The sequence below is a fragment of the Porites lutea genome, chromosome 1 (genome assembly GCF_958299795.1).
Source record: "Porites lutea chromosome 1, jaPorLute2.1, whole genome shotgun sequence".
NCBI classification, from domain to species: Eukaryota; Metazoa; Cnidaria; class Anthozoa; order Scleractinia; family Poritidae; genus Porites; species Porites lutea.
The window spans coordinates 58,526,150-58,543,649 of record NC_133201.1 but is presented as its reverse complement, the minus strand read 5'-3'; the positions used below and the strand labels follow the sequence as shown (position 1 = coordinate 58,543,649).

At 38.8% G+C, this 17,500-nt stretch overlaps 3 protein-coding genes across 3 annotated transcripts in view; all 3 read left to right on the top strand.

Annotated features, from left to right (window-relative positions):
• LOC140923356 (uncharacterized) overlaps positions 1 to 409 on the top strand; it is a 12,567-nt gene extending 12,158 nt beyond the window's left edge. Inside the window, exon 4 of the mRNA XM_073373451.1 lies at positions 34 to 409. Within this exon, the coding sequence (XP_073229552.1) occupies positions 34 to 366 (333 nt within the window). The 3' untranslated portion in view covers positions 367 to 409. The remainder of the gene's footprint in view (positions 1 to 33) is intronic.
• Positions 410 to 3,878: 3,469 nt separating this feature from the next.
• Positions 3,879 to 7,473, top strand: LOC140923324 (poly(A) RNA polymerase GLD2-B-like). Its single transcript, XM_073373422.1, has 3 exons — positions 3,879 to 4,260; positions 5,296 to 5,518; positions 6,528 to 7,473. Exons 1-3 carry the CDS (start codon positions 3,946 to 3,948, stop codon positions 6,974 to 6,976), a joined length of 987 nt encoding a protein of 328 aa, XP_073229523.1. The 5' UTR covers positions 3,879 to 3,945; the 3' UTR covers positions 6,977 to 7,473.
• A 7,657-nt stretch (positions 7,474 to 15,130) lies between these two features.
• Positions 15,131 to 17,500, top strand: part of LOC140940479 (uncharacterized) — a 7,132-nt gene continuing 4,762 nt past the window's right edge. The window contains exon 1 of the mRNA XM_073389457.1: positions 15,131 to 15,318. Within this exon, the coding sequence (XP_073245558.1) occupies positions 15,168 to 15,318 (151 nt within the window). The 5' untranslated portion in view covers positions 15,131 to 15,167. The remainder of the gene's footprint in view (positions 15,319 to 17,500) is intronic.

Here is a 17,500-nt window from a genome sequence, read left to right as displayed (position 1 = left end):
GAGTGACGTCTGATAAAACTATTTAATTCGCAGGTCTATGTCACCAGTTCTTTCCGAAAATCCGGACAAGACGTAAGTGGAGCCATCGTGAAACCAGCGAAACGTAGCAACCACTTCGTTGGTCATGCAATTGACATGAATGTAGTGGACAAAAACGGAAAGTGGTGCAACAGTCGATGTCTTCGTTACTCATTGAACCAGCATCCAGATGTTCAGTGCTTTATTGACAAGATCCGAAGAGATCGAGATCTTCGCTGGGGAGGAGATTTTTCCACGCCAGATGTGGTCCACATTGATGACAGCATCAATTGGCTAAAACCAAGCGTCTATGACCAGCTTTACAACACCCTACAGAAACACTGCTAAAACATCCGGACGTACTGTTTCAGCTGGCTTGTATGACCACGGTGAATAACTTACACCAAAATCCACGGGAAGCAAATACTGCGATAAGAAAATAGCATGAAATTTAGACTATGAGCTGTAATTTAGCTTAAACAACGTCTGACAGCTTCATGTTTAACCTGGAAAAGCTTAAGTAATAAAGCTAGTGATATTAAAACATATACGTCTGATTTGAATTTCTAATTTTATCCAGCCATCCTGGAAGGATCTTTGTGAAACAAATATCTGAAATATTGCTTTATGGATAGCCTCTTAATGCGACGATCGAATGAAGATTGACAAATATGGCTCGATTATTTTCTGTCTTGAAGATGACATTGAGCGGCTTTGAATTTGAACATCGTTTCGTCTCAGTACTCATGATAAAGTGCGAAAGGACTAGGTCATTTTGAAGTCAAACCACAACCGTCTATGATATTTATACATTTATCATTTTATTTTAGTTCTTTCCTCGGAGAAAAAACAGAGCTGTTTTAAAACTATAAGCGGAACACCATTATGGGCTGGAAAACAGATTCGGCCGGTCAAACAACTGCTATTGCCGATCGAGACACCAGTAAGGCAAGAGAAAGAAATTTCCTCGTGGCCAAAAAGATAAAACTACCATGGCACAACCCGATCAATAGCATTGTCGAGTTCCTGTTTCAAATGGATGCAATGGGACAGCCTGGTAACAATGCTGAAAAAGCGGGCTACGCCCTATTCAAAAGATCTTTTTCATCATTTCTCGCCTTTCCACAACCCTTAACTTGATTCAAGAATTTAAAGAGAAGTTTTCCATACAGTGCAGCTCAGTTGTGGAACTAAGGCAGGTGACACAGAACTTGGCCACGGATTTTCCGGAACAGTTTTCCAGATCTACCCCTACCCGTTTCTCTTAATGGTTTCCACGCGGCTGAACATGATTAAGTTCAGTTTGCGGTGCGGTAAACATTTTTTCAGGACCATCTTCTGCAGTAGGGGCCTCCGGCGTGTGTGTAAAGGGGAGTAACTGCACTGTTGTAGTGGTCAACGCGAAAGCTTTGCTCCTTTGGCCAGTACGCACTTCTCCAATGTAATAATTAATGTCAGGAGCGTAGCGTCCATATACGCACATACGCCCGTGAGTACAGTTGAAATTTGGAAAAAAACACTTTTTTTCCTAAAAGGACTTTTATCATTAAATTGGGATGACTACTAAATTTTTCGCTTGTCCTTTTATCGTTCCATAAACGGGCGGCAAGAAACGTTATACAGTGAAACCTGTATTAAGCGGACACCCTCGGGGAATGCTGTAGTGTCCGCTTAATACAGGGTGTCCGCCTAAGACAGGTTTCCATAGATAACGTCATATTATATGAGGTGTCAAATGCCATCCAAATGAACAATAGAAACGTTTAGGATACTCCCAGCGACTATGACGATATACGTTTGCATCAAAATTTCTCTCTGAAGGTGGACCAATTGATCATAGTATCATAAACATAGATTGCAACTCAAATTTGAAGAAATCCGGATGAGTGAAACAAGCTCTATACAAACAAAACGAAATAGAAAGCAATTCTGTACTGTGAAACTAATCAAATAAGTACGTCAAGTCAAGTTTAATAATGTAAAAATTGAAAACGAATTTGTGGGTGGCAATTCGAGGCAATCTTTCGCATTTCCGTCGTCTAGTATGTTGTGTGGTGGAATTTAATTATAAGTGTCCGTTTAATACAGGTTGGCAACAATAAAAATGACCATTTCAGGTACTTTTTAGGTACACTTTTTAAAGGTGTCCGCGTCTGCTTAAGAGAGGTGTCCGCATAAGGGAAATAAATTTGGAGACTTCGGCTACTGTCCGCTTAATAGAGGGTGTCCGCTTAATACGGTGTCCTCTCAATACAGGTTTCACTGTAGAGAGGTGACAGACGAGAGATTGAGCTCTCTGACAATTCTGGGCATACACAGATCAAAAGGAAGTTGATATCGATGGCATTGTATGAGAGTTTCCTCTCTGAAGGGTAGACGTCTCCTCCTTTGCTTGTATTAAAAACCTCCTTGATAGCGCGTCACAGACTGTTTTACCATTTTTCCGTTTCCACTCAACCTTCCCGATAACACTATGGGTAAAATAAACAACTACCTACAGCATATTCCTTCGTTTCTGGAGATCCCTTCTACTTCAGCTTTTCAAATTTACGTTTTTTACTCAAATTGCCGGATCGCGGAAAGCGTTCGCGACGAGACAGCACGGTAATGTGTAGGTCCGAAAATATCCATACCTTCCCCTCCCACGGAGGGCACTTTTGCTTTAGATCTCCCACCCCTCTGGAATACCCCCTTCCCCTCCCCCCTGGATTTTTCCTTATTTTTTGAACTTGGTTGGGTACCCTCGGAAAAAATATTTCGGTCAAAACTGCTGTTGCACTATTAATATTAGTATGCGAAAGATAATATTTTCTCTCTGCGATAAAATGAAAAAAAAAAGTCTTTTTATTCGCCTAATAATCTCGAGGACTTTCTTAGCTAATAATTAACCATGGAGGCGATACCTTTAACTAGTGACTACTCGAATAATGCCATCTACAAAAGAACCAGTTACACTAGAACACGACCAAGTTACAGTGAATCAAATGTGTAATATAAGTAAATCGGAAATTTATTTATGAGCTGATGACAATTGTATTTAAAAAAATATCGTGTAAGGGCCATGAAAAAAGCATTCAGAACGACCGTAGATAAAGGAGCTATCCTATCCTATCCTATTCTAAAAGATAAATAATGCAAACAATAATAATTGTTTTGAAAAACCGGTTAAGCGTAAAATAACTGATAGCTAGCCCAACAGAGAATTTTTTATTTAGTAGTAACTCACCAATCTTACTCGGACCCCCTAGAAAAAACCTCGGGAAGCACCCCCGCCCCTCGGGAAATTTCCTCGTTATGGACCCCTTCCCCTCGGAATTTCCGTTGCCCTCCGTGGGGGAGGTGTGGATATTTTCTGGAACTACGCAACAAGGATAATTTTGTTCAAAATAATTACCAAATTCTGCTATGAAACAAAGATTTCTTGTCATAAAATCGCAAAGTAAGAGGATTGTGACCTTTGCGACCTAACAACCGCGAAATTGTGACCAAGTTTTAAAAGAATTTACAGCTTCCCACATGACCTTGTCGCGTAGGCTTGAGACTTCAAAATTCGACAACGTTAATTCAAATAGCTGAATACGGTGTATTCAACTAAGCGTTCATTGAATCTTGAGTTTCTCTTTGTTTCTCTTTTCTCGGAATTCTATGTTTTCAGCACTTGGTTAAATTTCCTAGAAAAAGCCGGTTTTCTAGGAAACCTATTAATATATGGATATCAAGCCCCATGGATATCTTTAACCAATCACTAGTTAGATATTTGCTTTGATAGGTAACCTGTTCGGTCATGCAATGAAACTTTAAGATTTCATTTGCAGAAAGACTTAGAAACATGACATATAGCGTTTTGGACAGTCTCTGTGTTTTAGAGAGAAGGTAAAAGATATCAGTAAGATACATTTTTCAGGGATATAATCCTGCATTGTCTTCATGGCGACTTTTAACCCGCGTGACCAGTATTCTCAGCTTTCAGCTCAGATAGAACAAAAGTTCTTGGACAATCAACAAACAACAGAAATCTACGAACAGAAAAATCAATGGCGCGCAGAAATTGAAGGTATCATAAGAGAAATGTACCCAGGCTGTCGACTGGTTTTATCTGGGTCGTCCGCTAATGGCTTCGGAAGTGTTCATAGCGACATAGATCTTGTGCTGTGTCTTGAGGGGTCAGCGACGACACCAGCGGCTGCTTTGAGAAGAATCGAGACTCTTTTTACTCGGAATCGTCGCCGTTTTCGTACAGAGGTACGTATTTCGAAAAGAGAATTGGTAAGGGGTTGTTTGTAGAAATCGCGTGCGGGTCCTGCTCAAACCGTAACTTCTTCCTAGTTTGATTTGTTCCTCGCAAAGTCCGTAATTCAGCTCCTTAGTTATTCTTCTTAATTGCTGTCTGGTTTGTTTTAATTCTTGCCAGCTTGGATTAGTTTTCGTCAAAATTACTTGTTTCAGTTATTTTCTTTACCCCACTTGCCTTAGTTGTGATAAGAAAAATTAATGTTGAAGGTAAAGAAAGGTAATTTACCGTACTTAACTTAACTCTTACTTAACCTCCCTCCATGAGTAATTTCTGGATCCTTGAATTCTTGCAAAGGCGTAGCCGATATATAACATAATCATGAGATTTGTACTGTTTATAATTTAATTCCTCACAAACACACCTCTAGACTACTCTAGTTTCTATGGTGGGAAACAGGTACGCACTCTCACAATAAAATGTTTGGGAATTGCCGTCGCGAAGTCCACATTTTCCCGTTATGATTTTGAACATTTGGAATCCGCACCCGACGCGTCGCGTCGCGTCGCTTTCGCAATTGTATTTCTAATTTGACTGCGTCAACTTTGCTTTAAATATGTTCATCAGGTGTTTTCTTATAGTTCTATCAACAGTAAAGAGAATAATAAAATATAGTGTTCTAAGGGATAATGTTTTGTTTAAGTGAGTACCAACTTGATTTTAATCGTTCATTTCACCATTAATTGAAATAGAAGAAGCTTTTGAAAAGGAAAATTTAAAAACTGGCCGAAAGAACGTAACAGCAAAAAGTTTTTATAATTAAAAGTCAGTTGAGGAAGACATTTCCCGGCTTTAATGATATACATGGCATCCTTTTAAACTAACATGAAGAAGCTAGATGGCATTTCTGGCGATTATTTTCAACGCGCATGGGTTGCGCCTCCCGATTTTTGCTGGTATCTCGCGGGCACATGATAATTTGGACTACATCAACATTGGTCATTAAAAGGTCTACAGATTTCTATTTTATTTTATTTTTATTGTAGGTTATTGCACACGCAAGGATAAGAGTGCCCATCATGAAACTCGAGGACAGGGAGAAGTCGTTTGAAACGGATATTAGCGTGGAAAACTGGTGCAGTGTAAAAAATGCGTTTCTTTTAAGGTGTTACTCAGCGTGTGACCCAAGAGTGAAACCACTTGTCATGGTTATAAAATTGTGGGCTCAAAGAGCTGGAATCACTGACGCAAGATTAAAGCGACTTGCAGGTATCGTAAACTATAAGAGCATACCTACCTTTGCCTTTAAGTTTAGTTCCGGACCAGTTACATAAGAAAACGTTATGTTGGAATCAACTGGCCCCTGTTTTACTTAAATAAGACCACCCTGTTGAACAGCACTTTTCAAGGTGGTTCTATTTATTATTTTTCTGCTTTTATTTTATTTTTATTTTTATTTTTTTAGTTTGTTTATTTATTAGTTTTTACCATTATTATTCTTTTAACTATTTCCATAGAATTTAATTGTTAATGCATTTGTACAATTCTGGAATATTAGTTTAGATAGCTTTAGTGTACAGGCGAAGAGCCACTTTGTGAATTCTGTATTAAAGTCATTATTATTATCATTATCATTATCATTATCATTATCATTATCAATATTATTATTATTATTATTATTATTATTATTATTATTATTATTATTTGGTTCTACCTTGGAGACTGTGGGTGAAATCTTATACTTTGAATTTGAAAATTAAAGTTCTGAGTAGTACCTCCCAATAATCCTGTTTATTATGCTGCACAAGATGGTTGTAACAGTCGTAGATAGTTCTAACTTTGACCTTGTACCGAATATGATTCTAAAACGGGAAATTTTATGAAAGTTACTTTCCTATGAAGGTGGCCGCTCTAACGTTTGATTCCGTGGATCAAATGCAGAGTGTAACCATTCAAATAAAAGCTAATCGGAACTGCAGTACTTTCTTTCCTATGGTACTGTTTATTATGCTGTACAAGGTGATTCTCATTTTTAAGTCTGTTGATGAAATCGTAAATTGTGACCATTCAAATAAAGGCTACTTTCCTGTGATGCTATTTGAATTATGGTGCTTATATCGTAAATAAATCTTAATTGCATAATATCGTCTTTGGAGAGTCATGAGTTCTGTTTCCCCTCGGGTACTCACTGAGTTTCTCCTTTCCTATGTTCATTACACAGCAAGCTGAATACATAATAATTTACTTTTTTTATATTAACTTTGTTTTACCTTTTCAGGTTTTGCCGTGGTACTCCTGGTTATCCATTACCTTCAAGCCGGATGTTCGCCCCCCGTCATCCCCGCATTACAACAGATTTTTCCACATGTCTTTCAAGTCCCAAACAACGCAGTAATCCACAAGCTTACCGCTGACGTTCCTCTAGAAATTCGTTCTTTCAAATCAAACAACAAGCAAAGTCTCGGAGAGCTCTTCGTTGGTTTTTTTCCGTATTTCTCTAGCTTCAATTGGGATAGAACCATGTCCATTCGCACTGGCTGCACACGACGCACTGATATGCATGACAATATATGGCGTGGACCTTACATCAGACTCGAGGATCCTTCAGATGGGGGAAATGTGACGAGAACCGTGTTTGATTCTCATGAGTTTTCACGCATCAAGAGAGCGTTTAGCTCTGCGGCGTCCCAAACGAGACGAAACGCATCTTTAGATGAATTTTTATAAAATCTTTTTTTCTGAAATTAAATGGCCAAATGTCTCCAATATTATTGACTGTGACAGTACTATCATATATAGGAAGTCCAGCTTTGAATAACCGAAATCCAAACAAGATAAAAGTCATATACAAGGTTAGGATTAAAAGGATGACTTTTAATCATTGGAAAAAAATCATTGACAAAATTGATGATTTTTTATGATTACTATTTAAAAAGTATTTTTCACTTGTAGAGAAACTGCTATGTTTACATAAACGAATGTGATTACTTTACCTTTACTATATGGCCGGGGGCTCCCTAATTTCTTTTCTTTCAGTATCATTAATTACTTAGCTTACTGTCGTTCAAAACTTTTCTGTTTATAGTTTCATTTTCCTGAGCTTATTTTCATACCTAGGCCTCAAGTAGCATAGTGCTTTTTGAAAGTGTCATTTCTGATTTTCACTGCAAATGACTGATAAATAGATGCTCAGGCTGTTCCTATTTGGTGCTAAATAAACATCAGCTTACCGAAGAAAACCAATTATCATATTTCTTATTACTTTTATGAAACACACATCTGACAAGATTTGCTTAAAAAGTAAAAGTAGGATATATATATATAAAGCATTGAATTCGGATAAAAATGAAAAAAAAAAAGCCTCTTAGCTTAATTAAGCTCTTTGGCTCGAAAATCTTAGTACTAAATAGGAAAGTTCAATATTGACTGTACTTAGCCTGCGTAGTTGGCGGGATTAGCGTGCTGTATTCAATATTGTTTTGGCGGCGGAGCCGCGAGAAGGGTGGGTTCGCGGCTTCGCCGCTCGCTTCGCGTGGCGGCCCCGTCGCCAAGAAAGTACCCCGGGCACAAGAGTCCCGCCAGCTACGCAGGCAAGACTGTACTCCGATGGGACCGGCACAAAATCGACACGACCACACTATGTCAGGTGACCAATATTAACAGGTAACACAGTTCCACTCATTTTCGTCCCCACTGTTTTTTTCTTTTAAGAATATATTATTGTTACATTCGAGAAAAGAAACTGTGTAACGTTTGATGATTGTGTTTGATGCTAATAAATGCTACCAAAAACTTGCTAAAAAAAACCAAAATCGCACAGTGTAATAGACCCCCTACAACACACCCTGCGAACAAATGATAGCACAGTGGTTAGAAGGCGTATTTTTTCCCTGAACTCTGACGCCTTCTTAGCATGAGGTCACCTACTATGTTTTTTTAAGATGGCCGAGGGGGCAACCAGCAGGTCATTATTGAGGTGACTGAACGAGAAAATAACGACCTTTTCTGTTCTAATAATGACCTGCCTTTCCGTTAAAAAAAATAATAACCTGTTCAAAACAATAGAAATGTGCATTAATATGTCAATTTTTATTCGATTGCTTTTGATCTGCATAAAATCTCCGGAAATTTCGATTGAAACATAAGATAATAACATTGGTGCAAATTTTCCGAAAAAGGTGATCCTTCTCACTGAGAGGTATAATCAACAGCTTGCTCGAAAAGTACATGTAGCTTGCGCAATAGGGTTATTGAGGCGGCAGTACTGTCTCGTATAACACCTGCTGTGTAGGCTTGATGCAGATGGAACGCGGCTTTAGACAGGTTAGAACTTTTGTTTCGATCGAGAAATGTCGCTCTATTTTTCCTTGTTTTTTCCTTGTCGTTGGTTGGTCTGGAATAAAGAATTAGCACTCTTACGTACGGTCTCCCTGATAAGAATAGTTCGTGTTTCTGCAGGTAAAGTTCAGAACCGACTTTCTTTCAAGCGGAATATATCTTTTAAGTCATAATTACGTTTAGTCCTAAGAAGCTCTAAAAGCTTTTACGACGAGCGGAAACTCGGGATTTAATTGAATAGATATTACATCCTCTGCGTTATTTATCATTGTAATTCTTTTTTATGACAACAATGAAAATGTGATGATGATTAATAATTTGTTGCCAACTACTTGTTTGAAGAGTCGGGTAAATACTGTCATTTATTTTTAAGAGGCTTGTGTGGGGCAACTGTCCTCATTGACCCTGTAAAGATCAAGCGGATGAACCCTGAAGAACTGAGGTCAGTAATACCTGCATTTTAAGAAGCAGGAGAGATTTGGATTCTAAATTCGATTCATTAATTAATATTTTACTTTATAAAAATATCTATATTTTAGCACTCTAAGGTCTGAATAGTTCTATTTAGTGAGTCAACACTTGAGCGTTATTTCCCCTTTAATTCAAGGATAGAAATGTTTTATTATCTTACAACTGGGCGACCTACTCGAGCATCTTTGCAAACGAAAATGAAGTATCTGATGACCGCCTAAATGTTATTGGTGTACAACTGGAAAAGGAACTAAAAATTGGAAATGGAACACAGAAGTTAAGAGATTTTGTTGAACGACACCCCGGACTTAAGGTTCGGAAAAATGGGCAACAAAAAACGTGCAACTTGTCTTGCAACATTGCAGCAAAACGAGTTGTATACCGGCGATGTTGCGCGTTTTCCCACCAACATAAAACTGGTCTTGCCACAAATCAGGTTGTTAACAGGTTTGAAAGTAGGTTGTAAAACGCACAACATCACAATTCAACTCGTTTTGCAGCAGTGATGCAAAACAAGTTGCACGTTTTTTTTCTTTTTTTGCCCGTTTTTCCGTGCCTTTACTGAGAAGGAAAAGGTTCTAGTGCGTAGTGAAGCCTTTTCCACACGTTCAGATAGTGGGAGGAAGGCAAAATGGCAGAAGCTGGCGGGGGGAAAGTTACCGCAGTTTTGTTCTCTGTTTATTTGTCTGTCAGTTTTTTTTACTAAATCGCAGTTTCTTTATCCGATGCCTGTAGAATCGGAACTCCTAAAACATCTGACGATTAAAATCTACGCAGATTTTATGAACTTTTGGTATTTTAGTTGAGTAAGTTTCCTTTATCGCATTCCGCAAAAAGAGTGGACACTGGAAAGATCCGCCTTTCCAATAAGCATATAATTATATCTATTTGAAAATCGAATTTTCCTGCAGATGTTATAGTATATATTAAGTTTATTTTATTCACTTTTCCGACTTACGATTGAATAGAATGTCGCCATTTCTATAATTTCTTTTTTTCCGCCACCTCGAACTCCTTTCAAGAATCAAAACTCTTTTCATTTGTTTATTTGTTTAGCGCATTCGCTTTCTCGGCAAAACTACAAACAATTATGTCTTTTTATTAAAATTTTATTATACAGGAGCTAGCTTAAAAAGTTATTAAATTGAGGTTTATTCTATTATGTGCAAGTTTTTTCAAGTACAAATGAGCTCTTAGCAACTTATGATCTGAGCTTATAGAAGGCAAAAAGATAGAATGATATCACTAGTTTTATATACTTATAATTCAACAACGCTTACTGTGCAGTTCATAACCTAAAGAAAACAAAATTTACAGAAAACTGAGGATTATTAGAAATGTTTCGACTGCGTAAAAAAAACAAAAGTATTTATCAAGTAGGAGAAATATGACATTAGGAAGTGGATGACTGAAGTCGTTACGTCACATTGCCATGGTAGCAAAATTTGTGGATGAAACGTCACTTAAAAAGTGAGTTTGAACTGTTTCAAACTTCCTCGACCGTATTCAGTTTCTTTTAATTTGTCAAATGTAGGCGAAATTGTCTGAGGTTGAATCTAAAAGGACCGTATTTGAGTTTAGAAAAAGAAAAAGAAAATATTTGCGCTGCGTTCACCAACTCCACAAAGCGGGCGAGTGAAATTAGGAAGTTTTACGCCGCATTCGTGTAACAACGGCTTAGATATATGCAAAAAAGCGTGATGCATCTTCAAAGTTGCTGTTTTGCTTATACAAACCTATTTCTGTATTTGCCGTTCTCATTGCTGTCGCCGTCTTAAGCCCCAAAAAATCGGACGACCGCGTAGCGGAAGTCCGATTAAAGACCGAATTGGACGACACAAAGTTCTGTTACCAATTAATCATAACTTTAACAAAATTTTTGATATATAAGGCTCTTTTCTTAAAATCAAAACACAAGAAATTCCAAGACCTTTTTTTGGCCAGCAGTGAAAAGACGCCATTTTAGTGCCCGCGAAATGGCATGACGCGTACTGTCCTATTGAGGCTGAAATCTTCCTCGACCTGTATAATTTTTCACATCGTACTAAGCCTCATTCAATAATTGCTAATAATACTAAGAAGCAAAATTTCTTGTAAGCAAAGTCAGGGGAAGATTAGTCATTCCCTGAAGCCTAACTAAATAATGGAAGAAAATGTACAGTCAGCCTTTCTACTTTCACTGTTTGCTTGTATAATAAATACTCCACATAAGGATTTAATAAGTATCTCTTCTTAATTTGACTTACAGCACGTCAAGATGAATCAAGCTAAGATCTTTGCTGTGATGATGATCACGTGCTTAGTCATGTCCATAATGATTGACAGTGGGTAAGTTCCCGGCAGTCACCAGTCTCCTGCTAGGGAGCTCAATACCTTGCTCGTGCCCAGATCACTACTACCCTTATCATTGTCGTAGTTCCAGATTAAAGTAAAAGACTGGTGCCTCATATATATAGTGTACAAAAGAATCCTGATTTCTCAAACTCTAGGTTTCTCGAAGCCTCCCACACAGTTCAACCCAACACTTGCCTCCCTTTCCAAGCCAAACACTGTTTAATCACTTTACCCTGATCTCTCGAACCTTCACATAATTCCTCCCCAATGTTCATTTTTTTTTCGAGTTTCCTTTTCCTCCATAGCTTCTAGATGTCGAGATTCCACTCTTCTTTTTAAGACAAATTAAAAGAAAAAGATGAAGGTCGTTACTCAAACGACATTGTCTTAAAAAATAATACAATCAGCTTCAGTCTTCTTAGCTCCCTCAGGTCCTTGATTTGGGATTCGACATATCCGATAATTGGTAAATGAAAATTTTTTTCAAGAAACCTTTTTTTTCTTTCTCCTATTCAGTGTTTGTGTGATGGGAATTCGTCATTCCCGGCGGCGGGGATCAGTGCTACGAGGAAAGCGCCAGGCAATTGATTTTGGTGCAAATGAGAAACGTTTTGAGGGAAGCGCTACGGGGAAAAAAGAATCGAAAGAGGAGTAGTTGGATGAAGCCTAAAGCATTTCATAATGCAACTTAAGGCTTCTTTAGCTAAGTTTACTGGTATAACTTGGTGAAAAAAATTTATATGTATCTTACATAAAATCACAAAAAAAGACTTTGTGTGAATATTGTGTCCTTATTATGTGTTTTATTTTATCTAAATCTCGAACAGTCAAAATTTAAACTCCTTCTTCGGCTTGAGGCTTGCTCCTCGTTTATTTGAGCTCGATTACTGACAATTAGAGGATGCGAAAGGCTGAATTCCGTGGGCTGAATTCATCTCCTGATTTACACATTGGGCTACTTGAGCATTTAAAGTTTTTATTGAAAAGAGCCACAGTCGATGTACAGAAACATTAAAAATTTGAGTTAGTGGTTTTGGCTACAGTCATGGAAAAAAAGTCTTGTCAATAATGAAATTTACATTTGTTGCGCTTTTTAAAACGACGCATGCCCATCGCCACTCCACCCCACCCCACATACAACGTTGTACCCGTGTATCAATGGTTTTTTCCGCACCTTCAACATTGTATTGGGCCGCAGAAGGGGGGGGGGGGTTAACTGTAAGGTATCATTGCTTTTAAAGCTTAGGCATCCTCAAAATTACAGGTAATTACGAATGTTGTATTACTCTGATTACTGTCCCAAATAATTTTGTCCAGGATTGTACTTTACTTTAAGGGCCTGTTTACATGGAGAGCGGAAGTTCCTAGCACCAGGAAGATCCTAGAAGTGCGGATCATCCTAGCGCCACGCTTTCTGTATTCGGTTTATATGCAAAGAGTTGTACTTGTCCCAAGCGCAGGGATCTTCCTAGCCGAGAGAAAAGTAGATCCTATACTAGGCGGCAAACCAGACAAAAATAGTGGTGGATCTTTCAGTGGGTAACCACAGCAGAAAAGACCGACAATTTCTTGACGTTACGGCAATACCAGTTGTAAAGAACTGTCAGCTGCTGCTGAAAGCAAGTTATTAAAGCTAGCAAAGAGAGCAAAAGGGTCCAAATTGCATATTGGTTATTGTCGCGAGGAAGGATACCCAAGTAGATCCAAGCAGATCATCTGCATGGCTACGCTATCTGTAAACCACTCCACAGATATTTTTCTTCCAATTTTACTCTCATCATTTGCAATTCAAATAATTTGACCATAAGCAATAGAAATTTATTACAGCACAGCACACTGTAATTGACCTGTAACTGCACATACCAAAGCCACCCTTTGCAAGAGACAGAGCAAAATACATGATTCATGAATTTTTTTGGCTAGTGTACAGGACCGTATACGTAGCTTTATGGGAAGGCAATCCGTAGACGAGGTTGATAGCTTCAAGTATCTGGGCGCAGTCGTCACAGATCAGGGCTCCAAGCCTGAAGGACTCTCCCGAATTGCACAGACAACAGCAGCACTAGCGAGGCTGAAGACCATCTGGAGTGATAAGCATATCTCTCTAAGCTCAAAGACCAGACTAATGCGCTCCCTAGTTATCTCTGTACTATTGTACGCCTGCGAAACCTGGACATTGACAGCGGACACCCTGAAGAAATTACAGGCCACAGAGATGAGATGCTTTCGGAAACTGCTTGGCATCTCATACGGAGATCACATCACTAACGATGCAATCAGAGACAGAATCAGGCAAGCCATTGGGCCCTACAATGATGATACCTTAACCACGGTAAAGAAACGCAAGTTAAAGTGGTTTGGGCATGTATCGAGATCATCAGGGCTCGCCAAGACGATTTTACAAGGAACAGTGTACATGTAAGGAGGAAGAAGAAGGGACCGACAAAAGAAGCGTTGGGAAAACAACATCGCTGAATGGACAGGGTTGAAGTTTTGCCACGCCGTAAGAGAAGCTGAAAACAAAACAAAATGGAGGGAGATGTTTGCAACGTCAGTGGCGCCCCAACGGTCATTGACTACGGGATAGGTGCAGGTGCAGGTACAATCCCTTATTTGGTCTAAACGCCAATGTCCCGCCAAACAGGGTACGCTTACCGGGGTCTTGAGTCGTAAACAGTACAGGCTATTCAATTTCACCACTAGGGGAAAAACCGTCTTTATAGGTGTAACAGTAGTTTTTATTGTGGCCCATAAATAAGGGCAGAAGCAATATAAACCAAACGAGGTTAAGAATCCCAGCTGGCCGGAGGAATACCAATTGACTATTTACAATCCCAACCGAATAGTTGAACTAATCGCAATTTATTGGGGAAAAATTATCTAGTGGCCTCCGGTTAATAATAGCAAAGGGAAACCTGAGATACAAACCTCTGTAGCCTTGTAGCTATATCCAGTTTCGGAAAAAGCTTAAGGAGTAAACCTGGATGGACACCGGCCTATGTGGAGCCTAAAGGACGGTGCTGTGGTCGACATTTCCTGCCGGCAGCTCCTGTGACCAAACCGGTGCCAAATGCCTTTGGATCACACCGATAAGGTGGATAGGGAGGGGAATCTGGAGTCTGAGCAGGCTGGAGCCTCCATAAATCTTGCCAAGTTCTGCGTCACTGGAGGCAGCAGACTCGTTCCTAGTCGTCTTCGCGACGCGCACGGAGGGAGCAGGGAGTGGTGGGAACAGAAAAAAGAGGAGGGCTTCCTCCTTCCCATCACACCCTAGGAAGTGACTCAATTTCTTCTAACATTCACGCTTTTAGCAAAGTTTGCACCAGCTGGCGGCACACAAGCTACTTGTAGAGAGCTTTGGCTTAGAAGACAGCCGATTTGTTTTTCTTCTTTTCATAAGGTTTAAATTTGATCTCACTGTTGTAAGGAAAGTACCACGGAGATACAACTTGACATCATAGACGTCCTGTTTTTCCAAGAATCACACAACAGATTAGATTAAACCCACCTTGAATATGATTCATAGGATCGTATTTAGCGTAAATTACAAAGTAAATAAAACAATAAAATCAATATAGTTTTCCGTACGGTGATGATCATGCGATGCAACTAGCAGTTATTATAACCCTGAAATTTCTCGGAAAAATGAGCTGTCTCCGCCAATTAGTGCATGCTCAGAAGCTGACCGTTTCAAGCGTCAAGTCATACTTTACTTGCTGGGGGTAGTTTGTGGTCAAATTTTTGCCACTGTTTGATGGGAAAGGATTATCATTGAATGCGTTTGTATGGTGATTGCTACCTTCGCTTGCCTCAAGAACATCTAGAGTTGCTGGTTACGTTACCATTAGTACAGTTCAGCTGCCGTGCACTTTTACAAGAAACGAAGACGAAGGCTAGCAAAATGAGCAAGACTGAGGACAGCGATGGTTTGTAACTAGCTTGTAACTAATCATTTTGTATTCGCTCTTTGTCTTCCTTGAACTACTGACGGAAATTAAAAATTGCGTACAACGTTAACGACTAGCCGGAGGCAAAATGTCACTCCAGGAATTCAAAATTTCTTTACCGTGAAACTATATCATGACTAATGTCAAAATATAACCCTAGACACCGCATAATTTCCAAAGTTAAAATTAATTAATGTATGAAAGCTGTACAGCTTATAAAAAGCTATAAAGCACTCTGGTTTCGTTGCACTCTGACAAAAGCACTGATGAAGGATTATAGCTCAGTAAAACAAGTCTTTTACCTCGTCTTGAATCAGCTAAGATTTCAGTTCAAATTCTCTGTTTTTCAAATATCGACCGTAAGTCTATGAGCGAGGTCCCTATTCTAGTTTCGAATTTCGAGAGACAGAGGTCCACTGTTAATCTAATAAATCGTTAACCGACGTTTTCTTTTGTTCTTACATTAAAAATAAGAGAACTAGACATAGTTTTATTGTCCATAACATTAGCGATGGCTAAAGGAGTAACTTAGGGGAAAAGCAAATTTAAAACAGAGGGTGAATTTGATATTGGCCGATATATACACAGTGTATACACAGCTGCTGTACATCATTGAATATGTTTCTAGGAAAAACAGGAAGTCTTTGATGTCAAACATATGTAGATTTGAACAAACCTAAAAGCGGGGCTCCCATCCGAACACAGGAAATCGAGATTATAACACATAATGGAAGTCAGAGTTAGATTATACTGAAGATGAATAAAGACTAAGCTATGAACACATCAAATCATCAAATGAGAATGATGAATTTTTGTAAAAAGCATCAGGTCTTGATACTATCTCTGCTAAAATAATACGTGAATGTGCCGATCTGATTTCAGTTTCTCCATGTGATCTCTTTAATAAATCTTTGCTTTCTGGTATATTTCCTGACAACTGGAAATGTGCTAGGGTTACTCCGTTGTTTAAGAAAGGTGAGGCATCTGATCTAAATAATTATCAACCTATTTCAGCCATTTCCGTTATAGCTACAGTGTTCGAAAAGATTGTTTATGAACAATTGTATAATTTTTTGAGCAACGAAGATTTAAGAATTTGTTCATGCTTAGCGTGCGTATATCGAGTTATGGATGCACGCGGGAAGTTTGGAGAGCACGAAAGATGCGCAAGAGTTGCACGAGGCGATAGCCGAGTGCAACTCTAGCTTCTTGAGTGCTCTCCAAACTTTCCAAGTGCATCCATAACTCGATATACGCACAGCTAAAAGCATGAGCAAATTCTTTTATAACATAGCTAAAAAATGCTTGCTTTTTGATTAACTGCAAAATTCTCGTAACGCGCTACACAATAACAAAGATCAACAAACGGTTCTATTGGCTGATTACGAACACGCCACAATCGTCTAGTTTGAATGAAAATGTTCTTCCTTTAAAACTGAGAAAGAAAATTTGCTTCTTTATTCGTTAACGATCAATGGAAACTAAGCAGAAACAAAGGTAAAAGAGTCTCAAAGTTCACCTAAAGGTAAAATACTAACATGTTCGTAAGAAGTCGTGGAGTATGGTTTGGATTGCTGAAAAGATGTTTACGTTTTGCTCGGCGAAATCCAGAAAACATGTTTTTGGCGAAGACGACTGTCATCCTTCTTTAAACTTATATTCATTTACGAGCATTGGCTGGTCATTACGGCTTCTTGAGAAGACCTGGCAGCAGTTGTTTTTGTGAGTAATAAATTCATGTCTTCTTGTGTAATTTGTGTTGTTCATGATTGCGAGAGAAATTTTCCTGCTTCAGTCAGATTGTTCGGAGATAACAAAAGTGCGTAACAAATTTAAAAACAACAATAAAAACGGAAATTTTACCCTTAAATGTTGTTGATGACCAGTTGGTGTCTGTTCTGTTCCCAGTGAATGTCTTTTGGCCAAACTTTGCTGCAGCTGGTCTTCCGACAAATTTGCGAAACGCGCAACTTGCGAGTTTTTTTTAATCGGCTTTATTTTTGCTGCTTGTTGGATTAGGACCTACTGAGGTAAATGCCGATACAAAAATTGGGCAGTTTTTCGCTGGTTTCGTCCATATTTTAAAGAGAAGAAAAACTGCACTGCACTGCAGCTTAAGAGACGACAACTGTACTTTGCAGCCAGATAAAAAAAATGCTCA